General features: G+C 55.2%; 2 protein-coding genes across 2 annotated transcripts in view; one reads left to right on the top strand and one right to left on the bottom strand.

Annotated features, from left to right (window-relative positions):
- Positions 1-16,768, top strand: part of PTK7 (protein tyrosine kinase 7 (inactive)) — a 71,690-nt gene extending 54,922 nt beyond the window's left edge. Inside the window, exons 15-20 of the mRNA XM_056126334.1 lie at positions 237-392; positions 1,498-1,730; positions 3,251-3,331; positions 13,485-13,636; positions 15,961-16,139; positions 16,605-16,768. Coding sequence (XP_055982309.1) covers positions 237-392; positions 1,498-1,730; positions 3,251-3,331; positions 13,485-13,636; positions 15,961-16,139; positions 16,605-16,765 — 962 coding nt within the window. The 3' untranslated portion in view covers positions 16,766-16,768. The remainder of the gene's footprint in view (positions 1-236; positions 393-1,497; positions 1,731-3,250; positions 3,332-13,484; positions 13,637-15,960; positions 16,140-16,604) is intronic.
- Positions 1-26,166, bottom strand: part of DLK2 (delta like non-canonical Notch ligand 2) — a 442,344-nt gene that overhangs the window by 50,656 nt on the left and 365,522 nt on the right. The window lies entirely within an intron of this gene.

Below are 26,166 nucleotides of genomic sequence, written 5' to 3'. Positions count from 1 at the left end.
AGTCGTCGTCGTCCCCCCCAGCTGGCACGGACGGGGGTGGGTTGGGTGATGGTTGTTTGGTTCCTAGCGGATCGGATCGGGGCTGGCTGCATTGATACGTCACCCTATACCTTAGGGCTCCGCCTCCCCGCCCCCCTCTCCACCACCAGGGCTCTGCCGTGGGGTTCCGGTCCCCAGAGTCAGAAGTCAAGGGTGGGGGAGAGAACTGAGGTCCCAGCCCTGTGTCCCGTTGGCAGGCGGGCCTTTGCAGAACGGGCAGCCCTCGGCAGAGATCCAAGAGGAAGTGGCCCTGACCAGCCTGGGCTCCAGCTCGGCGGCCACCAACAAGCGTCACAGCACGAGCGACAAGCTGCACTTCCCACGGTCCAGCCTGCAGCCCATCACCACGCTGGGTATGTGACGGGCCCGAACTGCCCAGCTACTACCTCAGGCCTCTGCCGAGGGCAGTTAGGGCTGCCGGCTCTAGACCTCTCGAGACCGCTCGAGGCCGAGGGGGTGCTGGGGGCCGCGTGGCCCAGGGTGTTGCCCCATGGTGCTATGTGCCGTATGGGAACGACCCCACCCTGACAGACCTGAGCTGCTGAGCGCTGACACCCCGCCCTGCCGGCCACGCCACACCGCTGCCTGGGGCTCTCCCTGTGGTGAGGGGGGCACACGGGCTGACCCCCCACTTACGAAGAGCGTGTGCTCCTGCTCTTTGAGCCCTACCTGGCTTCCCTCTTAAAAATACTTTGAACTTTAATTTGTTTGACTTTTGGGCTATGCCCAGGAGTAAGAACAGGCCTGACTCCTGTCTCTGTGCTCAGGGGTCACTGACCCCAGATGGTGTTTGGGTGACCCCGTGTGGTGCCAGGGATCAAGCCAGGGTCACTTGTGTACGAGGGGGCCAGATGGGGTGCCCGGGATGGAATCTGGGTCGGCCGTGTGCAGGGCAAACACCCGACATGCTGTACTATTGCTCTGGCCCCTTAAAAGCATCTTCTTGTGGGGCCGGAGTGATAGCACAGTGGGCAGGGCGTTTGCCTTGCACGCAGCCGACCCGGGTTCGATTCCCAGCATCCCATAGGGTCCCCTGAGCACCACCAGAAGTAACTCCTGAGTGCAGAGCCAGGAGTAACTCCTGTACATCTCCGGGTGTGATCCAAAAAGTGAAAAAAGAAAGAAAAGCATCTTCTTGTTTGTGTGGGGGCCATACCTGGCAGTGCTGGTGTGGGGGCTACTCCCGGGGTTATACGCGGCAGCACTTGGGGGGACCTTACGGTGCGGGGGCTCAAACCGGGTTGCCCACAGGCGCGTCCAGCCCCTCCAACCCCCGTTTCCCCAGCCCCGGCTGTTGTCCAAGCGTAGGCAGAGGCGTGTAGTTGTGAAACCAGGTTTCTCACACACCACGCCAGGCCCCGGCTCACCCCACGTTTGCGTCTCGGGATCAGACAGGAGCCAGGGAGCCCCCCCGCCCGCGGGCCGCTGACCCCCGCCCACCCACCCACCGGCCCGCAGGGAAGAGCGAGTTCGGGGAGGTGTTCCTGGCCAAGGCGCAGGGCCTGGAGGAGGGCGTGGCCGAGACGCTGGTGCTGGTGAAGAGCCTGCAGAGCCGCGACGAGCAGCAGCAGCTGGACTTCCGCCGCGAGCTGGAGATGTTCGGGAAGCTCAACCACGCCAACGTGGCGCGGCTGCTGGCGCTGTGCCGCGAGGCCGAGCCGCACTACATGGTGCTGGAGTACGTGGACCTGGTACGCGGGGCCCCGGCGTGGCCGCCCCCGCCCGAGTGGCCCTCCAGCCCCCGGTGCTCCCGGCGCTGGCTCAGATGCCGATTTCCTCGGGCGGGGCCTCTCCCGCCCGGGCACACTCCCCTCCAGGGACCCTGGCTTGCACCCACGCTCCTTCTCCCTCGCCCCTGGCCCCGTCACGCCCCGCCGTCCTCCCAACCTGGCCCTCACCTTGTCATCACACTGCTGCTCGGCCGCACCCCCTCCCTCTCCTCCCCTCCCTCTCCTCTCCTCTTCTCCCTGCTTCTCCACCTCTCCTCCTCATCCCTCCTCACCCCTCCTCCCCTCTCCCTTCCTCCCCCTCCCCTCTTCTCCTGCCCCTCCCCTCCTCACCCCTCCTCTCCTTTCCCCTTCTCTCCTCACCCCTCCTCAGCCCTCCTCGCCTCCTCTTTCACCCCTCTGCTCCTCCTGTCCCCGCTCCTCACCCCTGCTTTCCTCTCCTGTCCCCTCCCCTCTCACCCCTCCTCTCCTCTCCTCTCATGTCCCCTCCCCTCTTCTCCTTTCCCCGCCCCTTCTCACCCCTCCTCTCCTTTCCCTTCCTCCCCCTCCCCTCTTCTCCTGCCCCTCCCCTCCTCACCCCTCCTCACTCCTCCTCTCCTTTCCCCTTCTCTCCTCACCCCTCCTCAGCCCTCCTCGCCTCCTCTTTCACCCCTCTGCTCCTCCTGTCCCCGCTCCTCACCCCTGCTTTCCTCTCCTGTCCCCTCCCTTCTCACCCCTCCTCTCCTCTGCTCTCATGTCCCTTCCCCTCTTCTCCTTTCCCCTCCTCTTTCACCCCTCTGCTCCTCCTGTCCCCGCTCCTCACCCCTCCTTTCCTCTCCTGTCCCCTCCCCTCTCACCCCTCCTCTCCTCTCCTCTAATGTCCCCTCCCCTCTTCTCCTTTCCCCGCCCCTTCTCACCCCTCCTCCCCTCTCCTTTCCCTTCCTCCCCCTCCCCTCTTCTCCTGCCCCTCCCCTCCTCACCCCTCCTCACTCCTCTCCTTTCCCCTTCTCTCCTCACCCCTCCTCAGCCCTCCTCGCCTCCTCTTTGACCCCCCTCTGCTCCTCCTGTCCCCTCTCCTCACCCCTCCTCTCCTCTCATGTCCCCTCCCCTCTTCTCCTTTCCCCGCCCCTCCTCACCCCTCCTCTCCTCTCCCTTCTTCCCCTCTTCCCTCCTCTCCCATTTTCTTTCACTCCCCTCGCTCTTCCTCTCCTCTCCTTCCCTTTTCCCTTCCTCCCTTCGTGCCCCACTTGGCAGCACCTAGTGAGCCTGCCCATGCCCACACCCCTCCACCCCCACGTGCAAAGCAGGGCCTCCGTCTCCCTGCTGGCCTGCGCGGCTTTCCTCTCTGAGAGCTCTCAAAGGGGACGCGTGACAGTGCCCCCCGCTGACCAGGGCAGCTCAGGGGTGCACCACAGGGTGTCGAGGCCCTGCTGGGCCACACCCCAAACCCCAGCTGCCGGCGGCAGCCCAGAGCTGACCAACATTTTTATTTTTCCCCACTTCAGGGCGACCTTAAACAGTTCCTGAGGATTTCCAAGAGCAAGGACGAAAAGTTGAAGTCCCAGCCGCTGAGCACCAAGCAGAAGGTGAGGGGAGGGAGGGGTCCCCAGGTGGCTGCAGGGCCAGGCTCCCCCCTCCCCTCCCCCCAACCCAGGCTTTGAGCTTCCGGCTTCTCTCCTCTTACCTCTGGGATCACAGCGATTCTGAAACGCACTCGGGCACCCCATTCTACAGGTGACAAGGCACTGCCGAGTGCAGCAGAGTGGCCAGTCCAGCTGGGGTTGCCTGAAGGGGGTAGGGGCTGGTGCTGCCTGCATGCAGGGGCATGACCCCCCACATCTGCAGGAGCGATGCCCGCGGGGTCCCCCTGGGTGACTTGTGTGAGGTGGGGAGGAGAGAGGCAGCGCCTCAAAGGGAATCTCCTTGTCCTACCTCTGCCTCCCGGGGAACGGCCTGGGGGGGTCTGAGCTGATCTCATCTGCGTCTGAGCTCCTCCTCGGGAGAAAGGAAGCTCAGCCTGACACCTTACCCAGGCCTTTCGGGTTCTTCCCTCTTTCTCTCGGGAAAGACTTTCAGAAGAAGCTAAGCAGTGAAGTGAAAAACAGGCTTCTTCATTTGCAAGCTTGGAGGGAGAGAGAGAGAGAGAGAAGGGAGAGGGGGAGATTGAGAATGTGTATTCGAGAGAACATGTTCTTCTCCGGCGTGGAGCCCAGCATCAGGAAGAAAGGATAAAAGGGCGTGTCTCAAGGGGAGATGCTGGCGACACAGGCAGCCACACCTGGGCTCCGGCAGCATATGTGTACACTTCCTTTGTTCCCGTTGGCTTTTAAAGGGTTTCTTCCAGCCTGCCCTGCGTGTGGCTTTCCACCTATTCAAGAGTCCATCGATTGCTGGGGCTGGAGCGAGAGCACAGCAGGGAGGGCGTCGTCTGCCTTGCACGAGGCCGACCCGGGTTCGATCCCCAGCATCTCATATGGTCCCCCAAGTACCGCCAAGAGTAATTCCTGTGCAACGCTGGGTGTGATCCGAAAAGGGAAAAAAAAAAAAAGTTCATTGCTAAGGGCTGGAGCCATAGTCTAACCGCGGGGAGGGCGTTTTCCTTGCGTGGGGCCAACCTAGGTTCCATCCCCGGCGTCCCCGTAGTCCAGTGAGCACTGCCAGGAGGGATTCCTGAGTGCAGAGCCAGGAGTAACCCTCAAGCACTGCCAGGTGCAGCCCCCACATCCCCGAAACAGCGCAGAAGGGAAGGCGGACTGGCACCCCACCCCACCGCAATAACACCTTTCTTTCCTGCCTCCGCCGTCCCCCTCTGAAATGAGTCCCCCCCTTCCTCCCCACCGAGCTCTCACCTCCTAAAGCAGTGCAGGTGCTGAACTGCTCCGACCCATGTCCCTCGTGGTCAGGGGCTGGCCCAGGTCACGGCCTTTGGGGTGAGAAGTGGCTGTGTGTCCTCCTGGCTGGCCTGACCCCCCTGAGGGTTAGTTTACTAAAGGCCCCGAGGCCCCAGCCAGGCTTTGGCTAGTTCTTCCTCCTGGGAAGCTCAAGTGAGGGGTGCAGTGACGTGCTGGGAGGCCACGCAGGGCGAGTTCCTCCCAGGGGAGCGAGGTCAGGAACCTAAAACTGCTCAGGACTGGACTCGAAGTGGCCAGTGCAAGGTGGAAACGTCCAGGCACCAGGAGAGGGCTCAGGGCCCCAGCACACCTGACCCTGTAAGAGACTAGATCTCCTGCTTGCCTGGAGGCTGGTGAGCACCGCCGCTAACACAAACCAAGTGCTCCCCCAAGTGTGTGCACCCTCCAGCAGCAGGGGCGAGGGGGTAAGGGGGGCCCTGCAGGTGGAGTGGGGGAGCTTCAGCAGAGGGCGGAGCCCACACAGTGAGGGGGAGCAGAGTGGCGAAGCTCCTGGACCTTCATCTAGGCAGGCACAGCGCAGGGAACATGGGGTTCCCTTCCCGAGAAGGTCCCTGGGGTTCGTTCTCACGGGCAGGAACGGGACATTTCCGGGCCAGGGGTCAGTTCTCTGGTCAGAAGCAGAGTCTCCAGGCTGGTGGGGCGGCTCAGCCCCCACACTTGCGCCTGACTGGCCCTGCACAGCTCTCTTGGCTAGAAGGCATTACTGTCTTTCATACTCACTCAGTTTTGTTTGGTTTGGGGGCCACGCCTGGCAGTGTTTGGGATCGCCTGGCTCTGTGTGAGGAGGGCTCTGTGCCCTCAGCTCACTGAGCCCCCATTGGGCCAGCTCCCTGGCCCCACACCACAGCATCTTACATCTGATGGGGAGGCTTCCATGATGGCTCTGGATTTTCCCCGTCAGCATTCGACATTGGAAATGGGGGAGGGGGCTTTTAAAAACTGAAGGTGAGAACAGAGAAACCTGGACGTTTCTTGGTCTCTGCCTGAGAGCTTCCATTTCTGAACAATCTCTCCAGCTGATGCCTTTTTTTTTTCCATGGGTGGGAGTACCCAGCGGTGTGCAGGGCTACCCCTGGCAGTGCTTGGGGAACATATGAGGTGCTGGGGACTCAAACCAGGGTCAGTGGCATGCAAGGTGAGTGCCTTAACCCCTGTACTGTGTCCATCACACACACACACACACACACACACACACACACACACACACCTTTTCATTTCAGTTTTCTGCTTCCCTCGGTTGCTGTGATGTTCACGTCCCACTTGGTGGAAGAGGCAGGAGGTTGTGCGTGTGGAAGTCACATGCTGTGGTGTGGGGTGGTGCTGGGTCCCACAGGCTGCCAGCCTCACGCCTCAGGCCAGGTTCAAGAATGCTTGAGGCCTCCTGGAGGACTGTGCAGGATTTTGCCTTGGAAATGCTTATCTTTTGTTGTTTTGGAGTCCTTTCGGGCGATGCTCAGGGCTTACTTCCTGGCTCTGAACTCAGGGATCACTCCTGGCAGACTCAGGGGACCATATGGGATGCCGAGGGTCGAACTTCGGTTGGCCGTCTGCAAGGCCATTGCCCTCAGTGTGGTACTGTTGCTCCGCCCCCTGCCTTGGAAGTGGTTTTATTTATTTATTTTGTTGGTTGTTGGGGGTATGGGGCCACCAGCAGGTCAATCTGTACCTGTGAGGTGAGTGCATCAGCAGCCTGATGGTGCCTTCAGACTTCCAGATACCCCAAAATTGCTACTGTGCCTTTGGCCAGACCCCAAAAACTTGGGGCAAAGTTTACCAAGAAAGTAAACCGCCAAAAGTTAGGTATGTGGGACACACACCCACAAACCACCTCCGGCTCAGCTATATAATTGGGGGCATGTCCTCTCTGGTTCCTGATTGAGCTGCTTAATGGCCATGATCCCAGAGACTCAGAAACAAATCTCGAAACCCAGCGGCTTTTGGCAGAAATGCGTCCGGTCCCTGCAGTAGGTTACCAGTGCTGGGCCACCCCACGGGGGAAAGGGTGCTGTTCCTCCCCCTGCACCCTCTCGGCAGCTTGGTGGCCACCATCCTCCAGAGGCCATTGGACAGTCAGGTTTGGGCCCACAGTGACGAGACATGCAGGGTCTCATGGGATGGGGGCAGAGCCGGCCCTTTCCTCCCCGCCCCAATGAGACCCTGAGTTGCCGCCCATGAATGGCCTCTCTGGCTCCTGATCAAGCTGCTTAATGGCCACGATCCCAGAGACTCAGGAAAAAATCTCGGAACCCAGTGGCTTTTGGCAGAAAAGTGTCCAGTCTCCGCAGTAGGTTACTGGCACCGGGCCATCCCCAGTGGGAATAGGTTTTATGCCTTGGCCTATTTCCCCTAGCGGCTTGGTGGCCGCCATCCTCCAGAGGCCATAGGACAGTCAGGTTTGGGCCTGCAGTGACGAGACATGCAGGACCTCATGGGATGGAGGTGGAACCAGCCCTTTCCTCCCCACCCCAACGAGACCCCAGCTTGCCACCCATGAACGGCCTCTCAGTCTCCTGATCAAGCTGCTTAACGGCCATGATCCCAGAGACTCAGGAACAAATCTCAGAACCCAGCAGATTTTGGCAGAAATCCCTCCAGATTTAATTGTTAAAATTTCAGAATTCCAAAATCGTGCGGCCACTACTGCAGCCACACGGCATCGTATGTTTTTCATAATCAGCAATAGAAAATAAATTGTCCACGGTAAAAGTAACAAAAAACTGTTACTATTTTTGGCATATTGAGTACATCACGGGGAGCTTGCCAGGCTCTGCCGTGCGGGCGAGATACTCTCGGTAGCTTGCCGGGCTCTCCAAGAGGGGCGGAGGAATCGAACTCGGGTCGGCCATGTTGGCCGCTTGTAAGGCAAACGCCCTACCACTGTGCTAACGCTCCATTTCCCTCTCTGATTTATTGCCTACTGTCTGAACCCCATCAAATATGGCATGGTAATTATGGAAAATGGGTAAATAAGGAGAGGCTGCTAAAACCTTAGGGCTGGGACGAATGGAGACGTTACTGGCATCCGCTTGAGTAAGTCGATGAACAACGGGATGACAGTGATTTAAAAAAATTCGAATCCTCTATGGGAAATGCATGTTGCAGGGATGGGACGATAACTCAAGTGGTGGAGCATGTGCTCCTGTGTCTGCTCCCTGGCATCGAATGCTCACCCTTCCCCCGACAGTGCTAGGTGTGACCCCTATTAAAAAAGAACAGGGGGGGAATGTATTTTGCATTCAAATCCAGCAAATGCCTAACTGACCTTTCCAAATACTGGCGCTGTTGGAATTCCCTGCCGTTGTGTCGGGGGGGACTGCAGAGGGGACACACAGGCTTCGCACATGCTCCGCTCCTCAGCCACGTTGCTGTCCCCCGGGTTTTCACTGACTCACAGACTTTGTCTTGCAACCTCACGGATCTCCGTTAGCAGTTTGAAAAGAAGAGTTTGGAGTTCAGCGCCATAGTCCAGCAGGTCGGAGGCCGCTGGCCTAGAAACCGCCTGCTTCCTTCCCCGGCACCCCTGTGAGGTACCCCCTGAGCTCCACCAGGAGTGAGTGATCCCTGAGTGCAGAGCCACGGCTAAGCCCTGAGCACTGCCGGGTGGGGCCCCAAAATGAACAGAAAAAGCACAATGTGGGGGGGGGGGTTGTGGCGGGGGGTGGGGGCGTGGTTCTCTGGCAATGAACATTCTCAGGGAAGACACAGTGATGCGGAAACGAGTCTTCGGTCCTACTGGTTGAGTGAGCGGCTGTGTCACTGCCGTCCAAGGGTCCTGGGGGCTGAGAGCAGGAAGGGCCATTAAAGGGGGCCAAGGGACTGGAGCAATAGCACAGTGGGTAGGGCATTTGTCTTGCACGCGGCCAACCCGGGTTCGATTCCCAGCATCCCGTATGGTCCCCTGAGCACAGCCAGGGGTAATTCCTGAGTGCAGAGCCAGGAGGAACCCCTGTGCGTTGCCGGGTGTGACCCCCCCAGAAAAAAGGGGGGACCAAGGGAGCCGAAGCCATAGCACAGCGGGTAGGGCATGTGCCTTGCACATGGCCAACCAGGGTTCAATCCCCAGCATCCCAGATGGTCCCCCGAGCACTGCCAGGAGTAATTCCTGAGTGCAAAGCCAAGAGGAAGCCCTGAGCATCGCCGGGTGTGACCCAAAGAGCAAATAAATAAATAATAATGAAAAAATAAAGGGGCCAAGTGCGCCTTGACTGCTGAGTACAGGAACGAGGGAGCTGTGCCTGGTGCAGGCTGACAGACATCTGGGGAGCACTGTGTGGGGGGCGCTTGCTTATGGGTCACCCTTGTAAGATAGCTGATAAGATGTTGTAGAGAAGCCACTCAGAGAATTCAAACCAGTGATTCCTCTGGGACCTCCCTGCCAGCTAATAGCCAGACAGCAACAACATAGCACCCCCACTGGACAGCACACTTGGTCAGCAGATGCGTAGACAGAACCTGAGTAGAAGCCTGTCCAGTGGAGCTCACGGTGCCCTCTGGGGCGCCCGAGGCCCAGGTCAGCCTCTGGAGTGTCCCAGCTGGAGAAGACGGGACAGGCAGGCCTGGGCTTTATTTTTATTTTACCAATTAATGAATTCCTTCTCTTCCTTTTGTCTTCAATTTAATTTCTTCATTGAATATTTGTGAGATAGACCATTACAGAGCTGTTCATGGTTGCGTTTCAGTCACACAGTGACTCAACACCCATCCCTCCACCAGTGTCTCCCCGTCTCCCTCCCTCCATCCTCCAACACACACCCCCCAGCTTGCCTCTGCAGCAGGCACCCCACCTCTCTCTCTCTCTCTCTCTCTCTCTCTCTCTCTCTCTCTCTCTCTCTGTCTCCCTCTCTTTTGTGCATTATGGTTTGCAATTCAAGTACTAAGCGGTCACCATGTTTGTTCAGGGTGTTCAGGATTTTTGTCGGGAAGGTTAGGCTGGAGTAATTTTTTTCTAACTGGATGGCAGCTTTGGGGTGGGGTCATGACTGCTGAGGCTTCTGGGAGTTCAGGGAAGTTGCGGGGAAGTAGCCTATCCCACCTTCGAGAAAGCCTTCGAGAAAGATTTCAGTCACCGAAAAAGCATACCCAGATTTCCAGCAGATTATATCTCTGTGAAATCTGTCTGGAGTCAGGTGGCGGTGGGGGGTGGGGGTACAGTGGTAATTTTGGACTGTGTGGCTGCCCGGGGCTCTGCTTTTGCAAGCACCAGGCCAGAGCACCAGGCCGACCCACCCCCTTCTGATTTACCCCTATCTGTTCAGCCTTGTGGAGGATTAACTGCAGCTTTTGATCTCTTTTGAGATTTACTTACAGGTCTCTTGTAGCAAGGCTGATAAACGAACTCAGATGGCTGAGCCCGAGGTGGCTTGAGAAACTCGGTCTGGCCGAGTTGTTTGGGTCTGGCCAGAGGCACGGGGGCAATTTGGGAGTATCAGGAAACCCGAAGGCAGCACCAGGCTGCTGATACACTCGCCCCGCGGGTAAGGTTGACCTGCCACCTGCCAGCGGCACTGCACCCCCTGGTTTTGTTTTTCGGGCCACACCCAGCAGTGCTCAGTGCTTACTCCCGGCTCTGCTCAAGATTCACTCCTGGTGGGGCTCAGGAGATCATATCTTATGGGACGCTGGGGATCGAACCTGGAGCAGCCACCTGCAAAGCAGGCAAGCACCCTCCCCGCTGTGCTACGACTCCAGCCCCTGGCCTGGGCACAATTAAGGGCGGGTGTATCTCACTGTAGTCGGAAATGGATCCTTTGACCCTCAGGTGATGTTTTTGCCCCACAGTAAGGAAATCCATCTTTTATTGCTTCCCAGAATCGTTTCACTGCCCTTGCTGGGCCAGTATTTCCAGAAGGACAGCATCGCCAGAAAGATGGCCCCGTTCCTTGGTCACCTCACCTCTTCTCGTCTCCGGTTTCAGCTTGTTTTGCTTTGGAGTGAGATCAGAGAGCAGCCCAGGGGAGCACTGGACAAAGGCCTCCAGCCCCTTTAGAAGAAAGTCAGGCAGGATGGGGCAGTGTTGAGTTTTGAAACCTGAAGTAGAGTCTGTCTGTCTGTCTGTCTGTCTGTCTGGGATGGAGTACTTCTGGGCCATCTGATCCTGTGGCACCCGTGACAGGAATATGAGGAGCACTGGGCTGGAGCAATGGTACAGCAGGTAGGGCATTTGCCTTAACATGCGGCTGACCCGGGTTCCATCCCTGGCATCCCAGATGGTCTCCTGAACCCCCCAGGAATAATACCTGAGTGCAGGGCCAGGAGTAACCTCTGAGCATCACGGGGTGTGGCCCAAAAACAAAAAGATGAGGGGCCATTTGGTGCCCCCTGAAGTCGGCAGACAGTATCAATTAGCCCCTGGCAGCAAGTGAGGGTTCCGGATACAGGGCTCGGGGTTCTGCTGGACTTGACACTGGCCTTTTGTGTGTGTGTGTGTGTGTGTGTGTGTGTGTGTGTGTGTGTGTGGTTTGTTATCCCTCCCTGTGGGGCTCAGGGGCTCCCAGTTCTCTGCCGGTGGTGCATGCAGTTTGCAGAATCGAACCTGCGCCGCTGGCAGGCAGAGCATGCCTAGCCCTTGGGGCTGTCTCCCTGCACTGCACCCCCATTTGCAGGGGGTATTGGGGCTACACCTGGCTGGCTCCTTAGGGAGCTTGGGGTCCATCTGTGGTGCCGGGGTGAAACCCAGGTTTGCTGGGTACAAGGCAAGTGTTTACCCATTGTACTGTCTGGCCCTGTATCTTTTTTTTTTTTTCTTTTTGGGTCATACCCAGCGATGCACAGGGGTTACTCCTGACTCTGCGCTCAGGAATCACCCCTGGCGGTGCTCAGGGGACCATATGTGATGCTGGGAATCGAACCTGGGTCGGCCATGTGCAAGGCAAACGCTCTACCCGCTGTGCTATTGCTCCAGCCCCTGACCCTATATCTTTTGAGGTGTTTTTTTTTTTTGTTTTTTTTGTTTTTTTTTGAAATCACACCCAGTTGTGCTCAGGCTTATTCCTGGCTCTACACTCAGGGATCACTCCTAGCGGTACTCAGGGGACCATATGGGGTGCCGGGAATTGAATCTGGGTCGGCTTCATGCAAGGCAAATGCTGACCTGCTGTACTATCGCTCTGGCCCTTTAATTTTAAAAAAAAATTCCCTCCCTTCCGATTTTTGTGGTGGTGCTGGGGATGCAAACACTTGGCTGGTACACTCGCAGGTGCTCATAGGTGGGGCAGAGGCATCTCGCCTAGGTGTATATATGCAGCTCACAGAGCTCACACACCCCGTTGGGCCGCTCTGTTGAGCTGCGGGGCTCGAGTCCTCCCTGGTACTGTGCGGTGAGGCCTGGGACGGAACTCCAGCCTGATGCTCGTCTGGTACGCGTGGTACTGTCCAGCTTTCTCTGTTGCTTTTGTCAACTTCTTAGGTAGTAAATACTTAGCTGGACGCTTTGTGTGTATGTTTGCTTTATTTATTTTTTCATTTTTTTGGTCTTTGGGGCTATCCAGGCTGGAGCAATAGCACAGTGGTAGGGCGTTCGCCTTGCATGCACCCTGTCCGGCCAAGCCGGGTTCGATTCCTCTGCCCCTCTTGGAGAGCCTGGCAAGCTACCGAGAGTATCTCGCCTGCACGCAAAGCCTGGCAAGCTCCCCGTGCCAAACACAGTTAACAACAAGGCTCACGATGGAGACATTACTGGGCCCGCTCGAGCAAACCGATGAACAATGGGAGTATCGTGACCGTGACTGTGGTCTTTGGGGCCATGCCAGCAGTGCTCAGGGCTTGCCTCCGTGCTCACATTCACTCCTGGCAGGGCACGGGCCCCCTGTGTGGTGCCAGGGCTCAACCGTGTGCAAGGCAAGTGCTTCACTGCTGCACTTTCCAGCCCCGCGAGTGTTGGCTTTTAATAATTCTGAAGCTCTTGTCTGTCTTTGGCAACATTGAGCCCCGGGACGCGCATGCAAGAGACAAGCCAGAGCCACATCACTGGCCCCCAGAGGAGGCTTTGGGGGCTGGAGCGATAGCACAGCGGGTAGGGCGTTTGCCTTGCACGCAGCCAACGTGGCCAACACAGGTTCGATTCTCAGCATCCCATATGGTCCCCCGAGCACCGAAAGGAGCATTTCCTGAGTGCATGAGCCAGGAGTAACCCCTGAGCATCACCGGGTGTGACCCAAAAAGCAAAAAAAAAGATGAGGCTTTGTCCGCCCACTCTGGCGGGGTCCTCCCTACTGCATCCGCAGTGAGGGTCTGTGTGTGCTGGTGTGGGTGGTGGATGGCTTCGTGCCTAGATCCTGCCAGGACGGAAGGATGTGTGTATGTCTGCACCGTCCTCGGTGCCGGCCACCAGCCCCAGGTGTCCACTCTGATTGTGGCCAGAGAATTTTTTTGGGGGGGTCACCCCCAATGCTCAGGGGTTTCTCCTGGCTCTGCCAGGAACTACCCCTGGTGGTGCTTGGGGGACCATATGGGATGCTGGGAATCGAACCTGGATCAGCCGCGGGCAAGGCAAACGCCCTACCCGCTGTGCTATCGCTCCAGCCCCGTGGCCAGAGAATTGAAATGAGACTTTTCAGGAGAGAGCTCACTGGGCTGAATTGCAGTTCTTCCAACAATGAAGCAAGTACTGTGTGCCTGGTGTTTGCTGGGGAGAGCTTCCCTGGCGGTGCTTGAGTACCAGCAGAGGTTCTGTGGCAGGAATTGTGCCCGGAACCTCCCGCATGTAAGGCATGGCCCCCACTTGACAGGAAGGAAAGGGAAGGTCAGCAGGTGGGGGTTCCTAGGCCTCATACTGACAGTGCGGGGGGCTCCTGGTCCTGGCTCCTGACATGCCCCTTTCTCTCTGCAGGTGGCGCTGTGCACCCAGGTGGCCCTGGGCATGGAGCACCTGTCCAACAGCCGCTTTGTGCACAAGGACCTGGCCGCACGCAACTGCCTGGTCAGCGCGCAGAGGCAGGTGAAGGTGTCCGCCCTGGGGCTCAGCAAGGACGTGTACAACAGGTAGGAGGCTGGGGTGGGCCGGCGCTGTGTCCCCGTCCCCTCTTGAGAGGTGTCGCCCAAGTCCCTGACTTGGACTTTCTAGGTTTTTTTTGTTTTTTTTTTGGGGGGGGGCTTTTTTGGGTCATACCCAGCGATGCACAGGGGTTACTCCTGGCTCACACACTCAGGAATCACTCCTGGTGGTGCTCGGGGGACCATATGGGATGCTGGGAATTGAACCCGGGTCGGCCACATGCAAGGCAAACGCCCTACCCGCTGTGCTATCCAACTTGCACTTTCTGTACTGGCACAAAAGTAAAACAGAGGGGCTGGAGCAATAGCACAGTGGGTAGGGCATTTGCCTTGCATGTGGCCGACCCAAGTTCGATTCCCAGCATCCCATCTGGTCCCCTGAACACTGCCAGGAGTGATTCCTGAGTGCAGAACCAGGAGTAACCCTTGTGCATTGCCGGGTGTGACCCCCCCCAAAAAAAAAAGTAAAACAGAGTCGGTTGGAGCCATAGTACAGAGGATCAGGCTCTTGCTTGCATGCAGTTGTAGCGTGCGTGTTCAATCCCCGGCACCCCACATGGTCCACTGAGCCCTGCCAAGGAGCACAGAGCTGAGTATCGCTGGGTGTGACTCCCCCAAAACAAAACCAAAAACAAACAGGGACTGGAGAGATAGTACTGTGTGTAGGGCACAGTTACACACAGGAAACCTGGGTTTGATCCTTGGTGCCTCATGTTCCCCAGGCACTGCTGGGTGTGGCCAAAAAGCTCCCCGAAAAATAGTGATAGAGCAGTTTTTGTTTGCTTTTGTTAGAGAGCAACAGCTGGCATTGCTCGGGGATTATTCCTAACTCTGCACTCAGGAGTTATTCGGGCATATGGGATGCCGGGAATCGAACCTGGGTTGGCTGCATGCCAGGCAAATGACTTAATCCACCGTACTATTACTCCAGCCCCAGATACAGCTTTTTTTTGTTTCTCTTGGGGCCATACCCAGAGGTGCTTGAGGGACCATGCAGGGCTGGGGCTGGAGCCGGGGTTTTCCACATGCAGGGCCTGTGCTCCGGCTCTCTGAGCTGCTCCTTGGCCCGTGTGCTTACTTCTCGTAACTGTCCGAGCCTTTGTCTAATTCTTCCCGTAGGCTCCTCTCACTGCCCGCAGTCATTTCAGTTCGGGAGCATCCAGTTCATGCCCCACACTTGCCCAACTCCTGTCAGACTGCGCGGGAATGCCTCCACGTTTTCTGGGAAATTACCCCTGATCGAATCACCCCCAATCTGAGTCACCCCAATTCATCTGAGAGTCACTGTAGTCATGGTGGCTTGACTGCCAAGTGAGGTTTTCCCTCCATTTGCTGTTCTTGCTTGTTACATTTTAGGCCTGAGCACAATGATTGTTTTTGTTTCTTTTTGTGTTCTTGTTTTTATTTTGGGGGCACACCCAGCTCTGTGCTCAGGGATCACTCCTGGTGGGCTCTGGAACCATATGGGATACCAGGGGTTGAACCCCAGTCAGCCACGTGCAAGGCGAGCGCCCTGCCAGCTCCAGCCCTGATTGGTCTTATATAAGACCTGATTGGTTTTTCTCATATTAACATTATATTAACATCTTCTATTATATTAACATTGGTCTTTCTTATTCTCATTCAGGCAAATTTTTATTCTAATGGGATTTTGTAACCATCCAATGCCACAGGATACTTCCAAGCTTCATTTTGTATACCCCCGTGTGTGTGTGTATGTGTGTGTGTGTGTTCATCCCCCGTCCCCCCCCACCCCCTCCCCCGTGCCCCGTCCCCGCCGTGATCAGCACATGTCACCCATAAGTACCTTGCTGTAGAAAAAGCTGAGGGTTTTTTTTTTTTTTTTTTTTTTTTTTTTGCTTTTTGGGTCACACCCGGCAATGCACAGGGGTTCCTCCTGGCTCTGTGCTCAAGAATTACCCCTGGCGGTGCTCAGGGGACCATATGGGATGCTGGGAATCAAACCTGGGTTGGCCGCGTGCAAGGCAAATGCCCTACCCCCTGTGCTGTTGCTCCAGCCCCAAAAGCTGAGTTTTAAGAGCCAGGGCAATAGTATAGCCGTTAGGGTATTTGCTTTGCACTTGGCCAGCCCAGGTTCAATCCCCTGTGGTCCTGTATGGTCCCCTGAGCCCTGTCAGGAGTGATCCCTTAGCGCAGAGCCAGGGGTCAGCCCTGAGCACCACTAGGTGTGGCCCAAAAACAGAAGAAAAAGAAAAGTGATGTTTTAGCCCACGTGGACACCCAGATCTGGACCAGGTCCGCCACCTCGAGTGGCAAAGGCCCCTCACGCCTGTGTGTGGTTCTTTCCGCAGCGAGTACTACCATTTCCGTCAGGCCTGGGTGCCCCTGCGCTGGATGGCCCCCGAGGCTATCCTGGAAGGTGACTTCTCCACCAAGTCCGACGTCTGGGCCTTCGGGGTGCTGATGTGGGAAGTGTTTACCCACGGAGAGATGCCCCATGGAGGGCAGGCGGATGATGAAGTGTTGGCAGGTAGGCCTCGGGGTGCCCAAGGGGTGAGTCCCAGGGGCAGGGAGTCGGCCTTCGCGTGGGCGGGGGCGGGGGGGGACACCAGTGTTCTCAGAAACAAAGCCCACCCCCCTGCAGCAGTTCTTTGAAACACAAGAATCCTTAGTCTGGTGGGTAAAGCCTGTATTCCACAACATACTGTCGTCATCCTATAATCCTTGCATCCTGGGTTATATTTAATTTTTCAGTCATAGTAGCACAATTTTAAAAGTTTCAGGTAATACCCGCAGTCCACTCCTTCACCCAAAAAAAAAAAATGTGTCATGAAGTCTGCAAGGGTCATGCAGTAAACCCTGAGGTCCACCGGAGAGAGCCGGGGTGGGCGGGACGTGGGTTTCAGAGTCCCCGAGTCAGGCTCCTAGGAGCCCCAGCCCCGCTCACCCCCGTGATGGTGGGGTGCCTCACGAGCTGTCTGCCCTGCTCCCACAGACCTGCAGGCCGGGAAGGCCCGGCTGCCGCAGCCCGAAGGCTGCCCATCCAAGCTCTACCGGCTGATGCAGCGCTGCTGGGCCCTGAGCCCCAAGGACCGGCCCTCCTTCAGCGAGATCGCCAACGCCCTGGGTGACAGCCCCACGGACAGCAAGCCGTGAGGGGAGCCCGGCCGCGGGGCCTCAGCGTGGCGCGGGGTTGGGAGGCCTCCCCGGGACCCCCCGGGAGCATGCTGGGCCAGATCCCCCGTCCTCTCTGGCCCTTGGGGGCCCTGCTCACCCCCACCGGCACTGCTGGGGCTCCTCTTCCCTGGGCAGTTCTCTCTTCCCTCACGGCCCTGGGGGAGGTGGATTCGAACCCAGGCCGGGTAGCCAGGGCCTCTACTGGCAGTTTCTCTGCCTCCCGTTCCCTCCATCAGGGTAAGTGTGGGCGCTCAGGTAACCCCTGTTTCTGGCTGACGTCTCCTCCACCTGGACCAGGTCCAGTTCTGCCTCTCGCTCGCCCACCGGTGTTCCCAAGGGAAGGTGGGGCCGAGGAGATCCACCCTGGGGGGGTCATCTGCCCACGGGGCCCACCTCGGTCGGGGCCGCGGCCGGGTCCTGAAGGCCACCAGCCGGCCTTGTGTGTGCTCACCCTTCCTTCCCGCCACCCTCTCTCTCTCCTTCCTTCCTCCCAAGTGCCTGGCAGATGAAGGAGTTTTCAGGAGCTTTTGACACTATATAATCCGCCCTTTTTGTATGCACCCGGGCGGCTTTTGTATGTAATTGCAGCGTGGGGTGGGGGGGGCCTGGGTGGGGGGGGCTGGAACCAGTGGCGGGGGTGTAGGCCACCCCCCGCCTCACACCTGTATTGTTGTTTCTTGTTGTTTGTTTGGTTTTTTTATTTTTCGAAGTTGGTTTTTGTTTTTTGGTTTTTTGGTTTTGTTTTGTTGTTTTGTTTTTTTTACACTCGCTGCTCTCAATAAAGAAGCGTTTTTTTACAACCCTGCTTCTGCTGCTCATTCCTCACCCTGCATGGCCGTTCCCTCCTCCCCGAGAAGCCCAGTTTCCTTCCCCGACGCTGGAGGAGGTATTGATTGGCGCCAACGTGGATTTCCCTGAGCTGGTGGGTTCTCAAGCATCGGATGGAAGATTTGCATACAGATCTCAAAAGATGAAGAAGAGTGAGACTTGATTGTACCGTTTCATCAAATGGGTTTGGGTCCCTCCCGCCGTGTCCAGCCTCTCCTTTCTTTACACGCGTCCTGGTGCCGCCCCGTCTTGTATATGGCCTCCGGTTCCTGTCTCCCTCACCTCCGGTGAACGACGGCCACACCTTGTCCTGTGTCACTAGCCCACATTCACTTTCCTAGTCTGAAATCGTGTCTCTAGGACCTTCCCGGACTGTACCTCAACAGTCCCCAGCGTCTTGTCCTTTGTCGCCAGCTGGCCACCAAGTGAGTGTGGGCAAGATCCTGAGCTCTACCTGGCGCTGGGCCTCCCAACTGTGCCCCAGCAGTTCTGTCGTCCTGTCCCACTTTGAGAGGCTCCAGCCACAGCCACGGTGCATGTGTGTGAGGCCCCCCTGGCTGGGCGTTTGTGCCCCACCTGTAGTCTGCCCCTGCCCTTGGCTGTCTGTCTGTCCGGGTGCTCAGTGCTGCCTGATTCTGCAGTCTGCCTGGGTGTGGGCAGAGAAAGATAGTGGGGAGAGAGAGAAAATTGGAGCCCCCTTTTATCTGCTCTCATCTCCCACCCTGGCTCTCCCATTACCTCTTTTGATTGGTTGTTACTTTAAAGGCCCCCCCCTTTGTTACCTTGAGATTTAAAATGACTGACAGTTCACCCGGCACGCCCTCCCTTCCACTCAGAGGCTCTGGGCAGGGGAGAGTAGAAGAGTGAGGAAGGGTTGCGGAAGGTGGCAGGGCAGACGCCGAATCTCTTTAAGACTTAAGGAAGGGGGACTGGAGAGAGAGTGCAGGGATTAAGGTCATCACCTGGCCCGTGGCTAACCTGTGTCCGCATAGCACAACGGGCTGGTGCTTGCCCTGCATGAAGTCAACCCAGGCTCACTTTCTGGCATCCCAGATGGTTCCCTGAGCCCTCAGGAATGAGCCCAGAGCAGAGAGCCAGGAGTCAGCCCTGAGCACTGCCAGGTATGTTCCCAAAACAAACAAAAGAGGGGGCTGGAGCAATAGCACAGCGGGTAGGGCGTTTGCCTTGCACGCGGCTGACCCAGTTCAATTCTCAGCATCCCATATAGCCCCCTGAGCACCGCCAGGAGAATTCCTGAGTGCAGAGCCAGGAGTAACCCCTGAGCATCGCCGGGTGTGACCCCAAAAAATTAAAATTAAAAAAAAAAGAGAGGGCCCAAGAGAGAGTACAGTGGGTAGGGCGTTTGCCTTGTCTATGGCTGATCTTGATTCAATCCTCAGCAACCCATATGGTCCCTTGAGCCTGCCAGCAGAGATCCCTGAGCCCAGAACCAGGAATCACCCCTGAGAAGTGCCACGTGTGGCACAAAAAAAAAAAGACTTGGGGCTGGAGTGATAGCAGAGCGGGTAGGGCATTTGCCTTGCACACGGCCAACCTGGGTTCAATTTCCAGCATCCCATATGGTCCCCTGAGCACCGCCAGGAGTAATTCCTGTGCATTGCCGGGTGTGACCCAAAAAGCAAAAAAAAAAAAAGACTTGAGGAAGAAACCAAGGAATGGGCTCCACAGCCCTCCCCCCCCCCCAAAAAAAAGAAAAACTCCTTTCTTGGGTGGGGGGGTGGTGCAGTGGGCTAGAGCACTTGCTTGCTTGCACGTGGGACTCTTGGGTTCAATTCCCATGTGTTTCTCACACGGGAATTGTACCCACGTGGTTTCCCCATCCGCCCACCAAGCAATGCCAGAAATAACCCTCCCGGCATAGAACTTGGAGCAGCCCCCCACAGACACCACTGGGTGTGTCTCCAGGTCCATAGAGACCCACGTGCCTTGCCTTGCAAGTGGGATGGGGCACTCCCGGCCCCACTCCACCTATGGGTGCCAGACCTGCTGCAGGCCACCTGGTGTGTGCACGGCTGCAGTGAGGCGCTCTGAGTGCCGCAGAGCTGTGCTGGCCGCAGACACTGCAGGGGAGCAGGGCCCCTCAAACACTATGGCCATGCATGTGTGTGTGACTCTTGGTCACTGCAGCAGCGCTGCTGAGAGTCTGCTGCCTCCTGACCTGAACATGGCACCCTGGTTTCTCTGCCCTGTCCCAGAAACTTCTGCCTTAAAGAAATGAATTCTGGGGCCGGAGCAGTAGTACAGCGGGTAGGGCATTTGCCTTGCATGAGGCCAACCTGGGTTCGATTCCCAGCATCCCATATGGTCCCCCGAGCACCGCCAGGAGTAATTCCTGAGTGCAGAGCTAGAGTAACCCCTGTGCATCGCTGTGTGTGACCCCCCCAAAAAGCCAATAGCCAATAAATAAAACTGAGCCTCAGAGAGCTAAACTGGACACCCCTCCCCTAAAAAAAAAAAAACAAAAAAAGAAAAGAAATGAGTTCTTGGGGCAGAGGCTGAGCGTTAAGCACAGCGAGGAGAGCGTTTGCCTTGCACGCAGCCAACCTGGGTTCAATCCCTGGCATGCCATATGGTCCCCTGAGTACAGAGCCAGGAGGAACCCCTGAGCATCGCCGGGTGTGACCCTAAAAGACCAAAAGGTTTAAAAAATGAAAAAAAGAAATGAGTCCTGGGGCTGGAGCAATTGTGCAGTGAGATGCCTTGTACAGGGCCCACCCAGGTTTGATCCTTAGGACCTTATAAGGTCCTTAAGCTCCACCAGGGTCGTTCCTGCGTGCAGAGCCAGGAGTAAGCCCTGAACACCGCTGGGTGTGTCCCAGAAACCAAATAATAATAATAATAATTTAAAAACTGACTTCTTGAGTACTGACTTTGCATGTATGAGGTCCTGGCTTCAATTTCCAGCACTGCCAAGACAGAAAAATAAAAGCATACAGTCCTTAAGGCTGAAATTGTTTTAGTTTCTTCTGTGCTTGGAGGACCATAAGGGGTGCATGCACGCACACACACGCGCGCGCACACACACACACACACACACACACATATATAAAGACTTTGTATAGGACTGGAGAGAAAGTACAGGGGTTAAGGCATTTTTCTTGTATGTGGCCAGCCCCTGTTTGAATCCCAGCACCACCAGGGTTGGCCATGTGCAAGGCAAACGCTCCACCCACTGTACAATTTATTTATTTCCATTTTTTTTTCCCTTTTGGGTCACACCCAACTGCTCAGAGGTTACTCCTAGTTCTGCCCTCAGGAATTACTCCTGCCGGTGCTTGGGGGACCCTGTGGGACACTGGGAATCGAACCCAGGTCGGCTGCGTGCAAGGCAAACACCCTACCTGCTGTGCTATTGCTCCAGCCCCCTACTGATTTATTCTTAATTAAAGTAATACTTACAGTGGAAGGATTCAAATGGTAGAGTTGTTTATTTATTTATTTATTGCAGAGGCGGGGGGTGTAGGTGGCACACCCAGTATTTTCCTAGGGCTTACTCTTGGCTGTGCACTCAGTGATCACTCCTAGTGGGCTCATGGGATCATGTGGTAGGCTGGGATCAAACCCAGGTCCGCCACGTGCGAGGCAAGTGCCCTGCCCTGTCAAAGCAAAATGGCACTTGCTCACTTTCCCCAAACCCGTTCTCAGGTCTAGTAAGCGCTAGTAGTAGCTTGCATGTTCCCTTCCAACCTTTTCCTGGGCGAGCTGACTCTTGACCGCTTTTCTTTTCCCTGCCCTCTAGGATTTCCCTCCAGGATTTCACAATCGAGATTGCTTATATGCAAAGTTAAGGATCTTTGTGCAGGGTCTGGAAAGATAGTACAGAGGGCAAGGTCTTCTTATCCAGCTTCAATCCCCAGCATCACATATGGTCCTCCAGCCTGCCAGGAGTGATCCCTGAGCTGGGTGTAACCCAGAACACACACACACACACACATACACACACACACACACACACACACACACACACACACTGTGGGACTGGAGAGAAAGTACAGGGGTTAAGGCATTTCCTTTGTATGCGGCCAGCCCGTTTGTATCCCCAGCACCACCAGGGATCACTCCTGAGCAGAGTTAGAACTCCTGAGCACTGTGGGATGTGGCAAGTACCTTCCCCACTATTCAATCTCTGTGGCCCCCAAATGAAGAGTCTTTGTTTAGGGGAGCCAGGAAGATGTCTCAGGGATAGGGTACATGCCTTGAATGGATAAGAACTTCCTCAGTTTGGTCCCTCGCGTGGTACCAATTGTCTCCTTGGTGGCCCCCAAAGCATCACTGTGCCAGATCTGGCCTGGCTGATGTTTAGCCAGGGATTATCCCCAAGAATGATCCCTGAGTCTCCCTGCACATGGCACTGCTTGGTGACACCACCTCCCACCCCAAAATCTCTACATAAGTCAGTTGCCACATGAAACAGTGTTTTTAGGGCTAGAGAGATGATATAATGGGCTTACCTTGCCTTGTGTGTGGCTGACCTGGGTTTAATCTCCAGCATCCCATATGGTCCACCAAGCACCGCCAGGAGTGATTCCTGAGTGTGGAGCTGGATATGGTCCCCCCATAAAAAAATATTTACAAAAAAATTAAGTTTTGGGGCTGGAGTGATAGCACAGTGGGTAGGGCATTTGCCTTGCACGCGGCCGACCCGGGTTCGATTCCCAGCATCCCATATGGTCCCCTGAGCACCACCAGGAGTAACTCCTGAGTGCAGAGCCAGGAGGAACCCCTGTGCATCACAGGTGTGACCCAAAAAGAAAAAAAAGTTTTTAGGTTATTAGTAATTTGTCTTTGTCATACTACTTTTTTTAAGTGAGGCAAGATAGGTTTTATTGAATGAATGAGGGGAAAGAAAGAGAAAAATACCTGTTCAAGAGAGAAAACGGACTTCTCTAGAGTAGAAAAAGCAAAGATACTTGTTCACGGGAGGACCTGAAAGAGCAAACCTGTGTGTGATACCAATTTTTTTTAAGTGAACATTAATTTTCTGATACTGTTTGGGTGATAAAAATCAGGAGGAAACCAGGAATCAGAGTGATAGTACAGCTAGTAGGGCATTGCCTTGCATGTGGCTGCCTGGATTTGATCCCTGGAGTCCCATATGGTCCCCTGAGACCGACAGCAGTGATCCCTGAGCACGGAGCCAGGAGTAAGCCCTGTAAATACTAGGAGAAAAATGAAGGTGGGTGGAGGAATGGTGGTGTTTGGAATTCTTATTTGAGGGCCATGCCTAGCAGTGCTCAGGGACTCTTCCTGTTTGGGGGTGACTTGTGGTAATCTTTGCGGGGGGGGTACGACCAGCAGTGCAGGGGAACATGCAGTGCCAGGGATGGAACCTGGAGCTTTTCACATGCAAAGAAAATGTCCAGCCCTTTGAACTCTCTCCCCAGGCCCCAGCTGGAACTTTCACTGCACATAGGGAGATCCCATGGTCTTAGGGGGTGGGGGATGAGCTCCCCCTCTTCCAGAGGGCTACTGTGAGTCAGGCCTTATCAGAGAAACACCACCCTGGCATTCCAGAGAGGCCAGGCAAGGGGCTTATCTGAGCTCAGCCGGATGGCGGGTGAGAGCAGACGGTTCTTCTGCGGCCACCGCTCGAATCAGCTCTGGGCTTGAAATCCTAGTTTAGTGAGAGATTGCAGATTCTGATTCTCTGTCGTTCAAATCTGATTTAGAAGTATATGATCCATGGTGTGTGATGGCTCAGAGAACCAGAGCACATGCTTGGCATGCAGGAAGCCCCGGTCTGGTTCCTGGCATCACATAGTCCCCGGAGCATCACTGGAACCGACCCAGAGCAGCCAGCTGGGAGTGGGCCCCGATCCCACTGGGTGTGGGGAAAGGAAAGGACAGGGAAGGAAATAAAGGCAAAAAAGGAAGAGGACAGGACAAGGGGAGAGGAGGGGGTGGAGAGTGGTCCAGGGGCTGCCCAGCTCATTGATTTAAGAGGGCCTGCATTTCATTCAGTGGATGATGGCACTTGAACAAGAGGACACAGGAGAACACACAGGAGAACTGGATTTGATCCGAACCCCACATATGGTACGTGGCACTGATCTTGGAAGAGGCTGACCCAGGTCCCATCACCGGCCTCCCATAAGGTCCCCCAAGCACCACCAGTAGTGGGTCCCTGAGCACTGAGCCTGGAGTAACCTACAAGCACTTCTGGGTGTGGCCCTACCAGTCTGACCCCCAAAAGAAAAGAAAGATGTGTGCTCCAAATAAAACAGATAGCTCAGTAAGCTATGAGCCAGTTTGGATTTTGATTTTATTCACATACTTGATTTTTGTTTTCATTTTGGGGCCATACTCAGCAGTGCAGAGCAAGCATTCTAAACTCTGTGCTGTTGCTCTGGGCCCTCCACATATTGGACTTGGATTTTATCAACCGTTGGGCCTGCAGATACGTGGTTTAGTGGTAGAGCGCCTGCCTGAAAAACACACGCCCTGGGTTTGATCCCCAGCACTGCACAAAAGGAGAAATCCAGAGGTCAGAGATAGTACTGCAGGCAAAGTGATTGCCTTCTTTGTAAGCCAACCTTGGTTCAGTCCCCAACACCCACATATGGTCCCCCAAATACCACCAGGAGTGATCCCAGGGTGCCAAGCCAACAGTAAGTCTTGAGCACTGCCAGGTATGACCCAAAAAAAAAACCAAAGAGGAAAGTCTGAGTGAGTCCTGTCCCAGTGTCCGTGGGCAGGAGATATGGTCCAGGGGCTGCCCAGCTCATTGATTTAAGAAGGCCTGCATTTCATTCAATGGCTGATGGCACTTGAACAGGAGCCAAGAAATGAACTGCTACAGCATTCTGTGGACAGATCTATCTGCAACTGTGTCAGACCTAAAAGTATCAAAAATTTAACAATGTATCATCCGGATTAAAATTAAAAAAGTGCAGGTATGCCGGCAGGAACAGTGGCGGAATGTACAGAGAAGTCATCAAAATTGGTCAGGTATGGAAAACACTAGGGAATAAAGAGACAAACAACAAAAAATAAAGATTTGCAGCGGCATAAAGATAATTAAGAAATTTGAGAGTGGAACCAGAGAGAAAGCTCAGTGAGACACACAGTACATGCTGAGTGAGTGAGTCCTATCCCAGTGTCCATGGGCAGGAGACGTGGTCCAGGGGCTGCCCAGCTCATTGATTTAAGAGGGCCTGCATTTCATTCAGTGGATGATGGCACTTGAACAAGAGGACACAGGAGAACACACAGGAGAACTGGATTTGATCCGAACCCCACATATGGTACCCTGAGCACTGAACCAGGAGTAATCTCTGAGCCCTGAGACACGTGGCAAAAGGGACAAAAGAAAGAAGGGGGAAATATGGGACCAGTAGATACCCAAATGTATTTTGAAGAAATGTCTCAGAATGAAGATGAGCACTCTTCTCTGAGTTGCCATTGCCAGTGGTGGAATATTACAGTATTTCCAAGGACAAGGTACAAGTTGTTATTTGATTTCTTGTAATACATATTCACTTATCGAAGTTTTACTTTATTATAGCCAGACCTGTTCATTAAATGGAATCAAGGGGTGACCCCATTTCAACTTTCTCCATTCAAGCAAATAAATAAAAATATTAAAAAAAAAAAAGCTGGGACTGTAGAGATAATACAGGGGTAAAGCGGGTTTCTTGTATACTGCCAACTCATGTTTGATTCCAGTGTCACATATGGTCCCCTGAGCATTGCCAGGAGTAATCTCTGAGCACAGGTCCAGGAGTAAGTTCTGAGCACTGCCTGGGTATGGCCCAAAAACAAAAAGAAGTAGAATTCTCTGTCAGTGCATTATTCACATCAAAAATGATTGTAAACATATCATTGTCCTCCCGTTGTTCATCGTTTTGCTCGAGCAGGCCCAGTAACGTCTCCATTGTGAGACTTGTTACTGTGTTTGGCATATCGAATACGTCACGGGGAGCTTGCCAGGCTCTGCCGTGCGGGCGAGATACTCTCAGTAGTTTGCTGGGCTCTCTGAGAGGGACCAAGGAATCGAACTCGGATCAGCCATGTTGGCTGCGTGCAAGGCAAACGCCCTACCCGCTGTGCTACCATTACTATTAATTCGTAATGCATATTCACAGAAAAAGAAACTTGGATGATAAGTCAATTTGGATTCCCCCCTGAGATCTTTATCATTTGTTCTTTTTTCTATGTTTTGTTCAATTGTACGCAGTAAGGTTGTTTGGTTTGAGAGCCACACCTGGCCCAGGGACTACTCTTGGCTCTGTGCTAAGGAGTGAAGGTTAGTATTGTTTAGGGGATCAAATGTTATGTCAGGGATTTGAACTCGCATGCAAAATAAGCACTTTAACCCCTACTATCTCTGACCCACAAAATAAGATTTTGGGGGGAGGGGCAATACTCAAGAATCACTCCTGGGGCTGAAGCAATAGCACAGCAGGCAGGGCGTTTGCCTTGCAAGCAGCCAACCCGGGTTCGATTCCCAGCATCCCATATGGTCCCCCGAGCACCGCCAGGAGTAATTCCTGAGTGAATGAACCAGGAGTAACCCCTGTGCATTGCCGGGT

Source organism: Sorex fumeus, unplaced genomic scaffold (assembly GCF_029834395.1).
Source record: "Sorex fumeus unplaced genomic scaffold, SorFum_2.1 ptg000061l, whole genome shotgun sequence".
NCBI lineage: Eukaryota > Metazoa > Chordata > Mammalia > Eulipotyphla > Soricidae > Sorex > Sorex fumeus.
The sequence above is the reverse complement of the archived record's forward strand: the minus strand, read 5'-3'. Positions and strand labels throughout refer to the sequence as shown.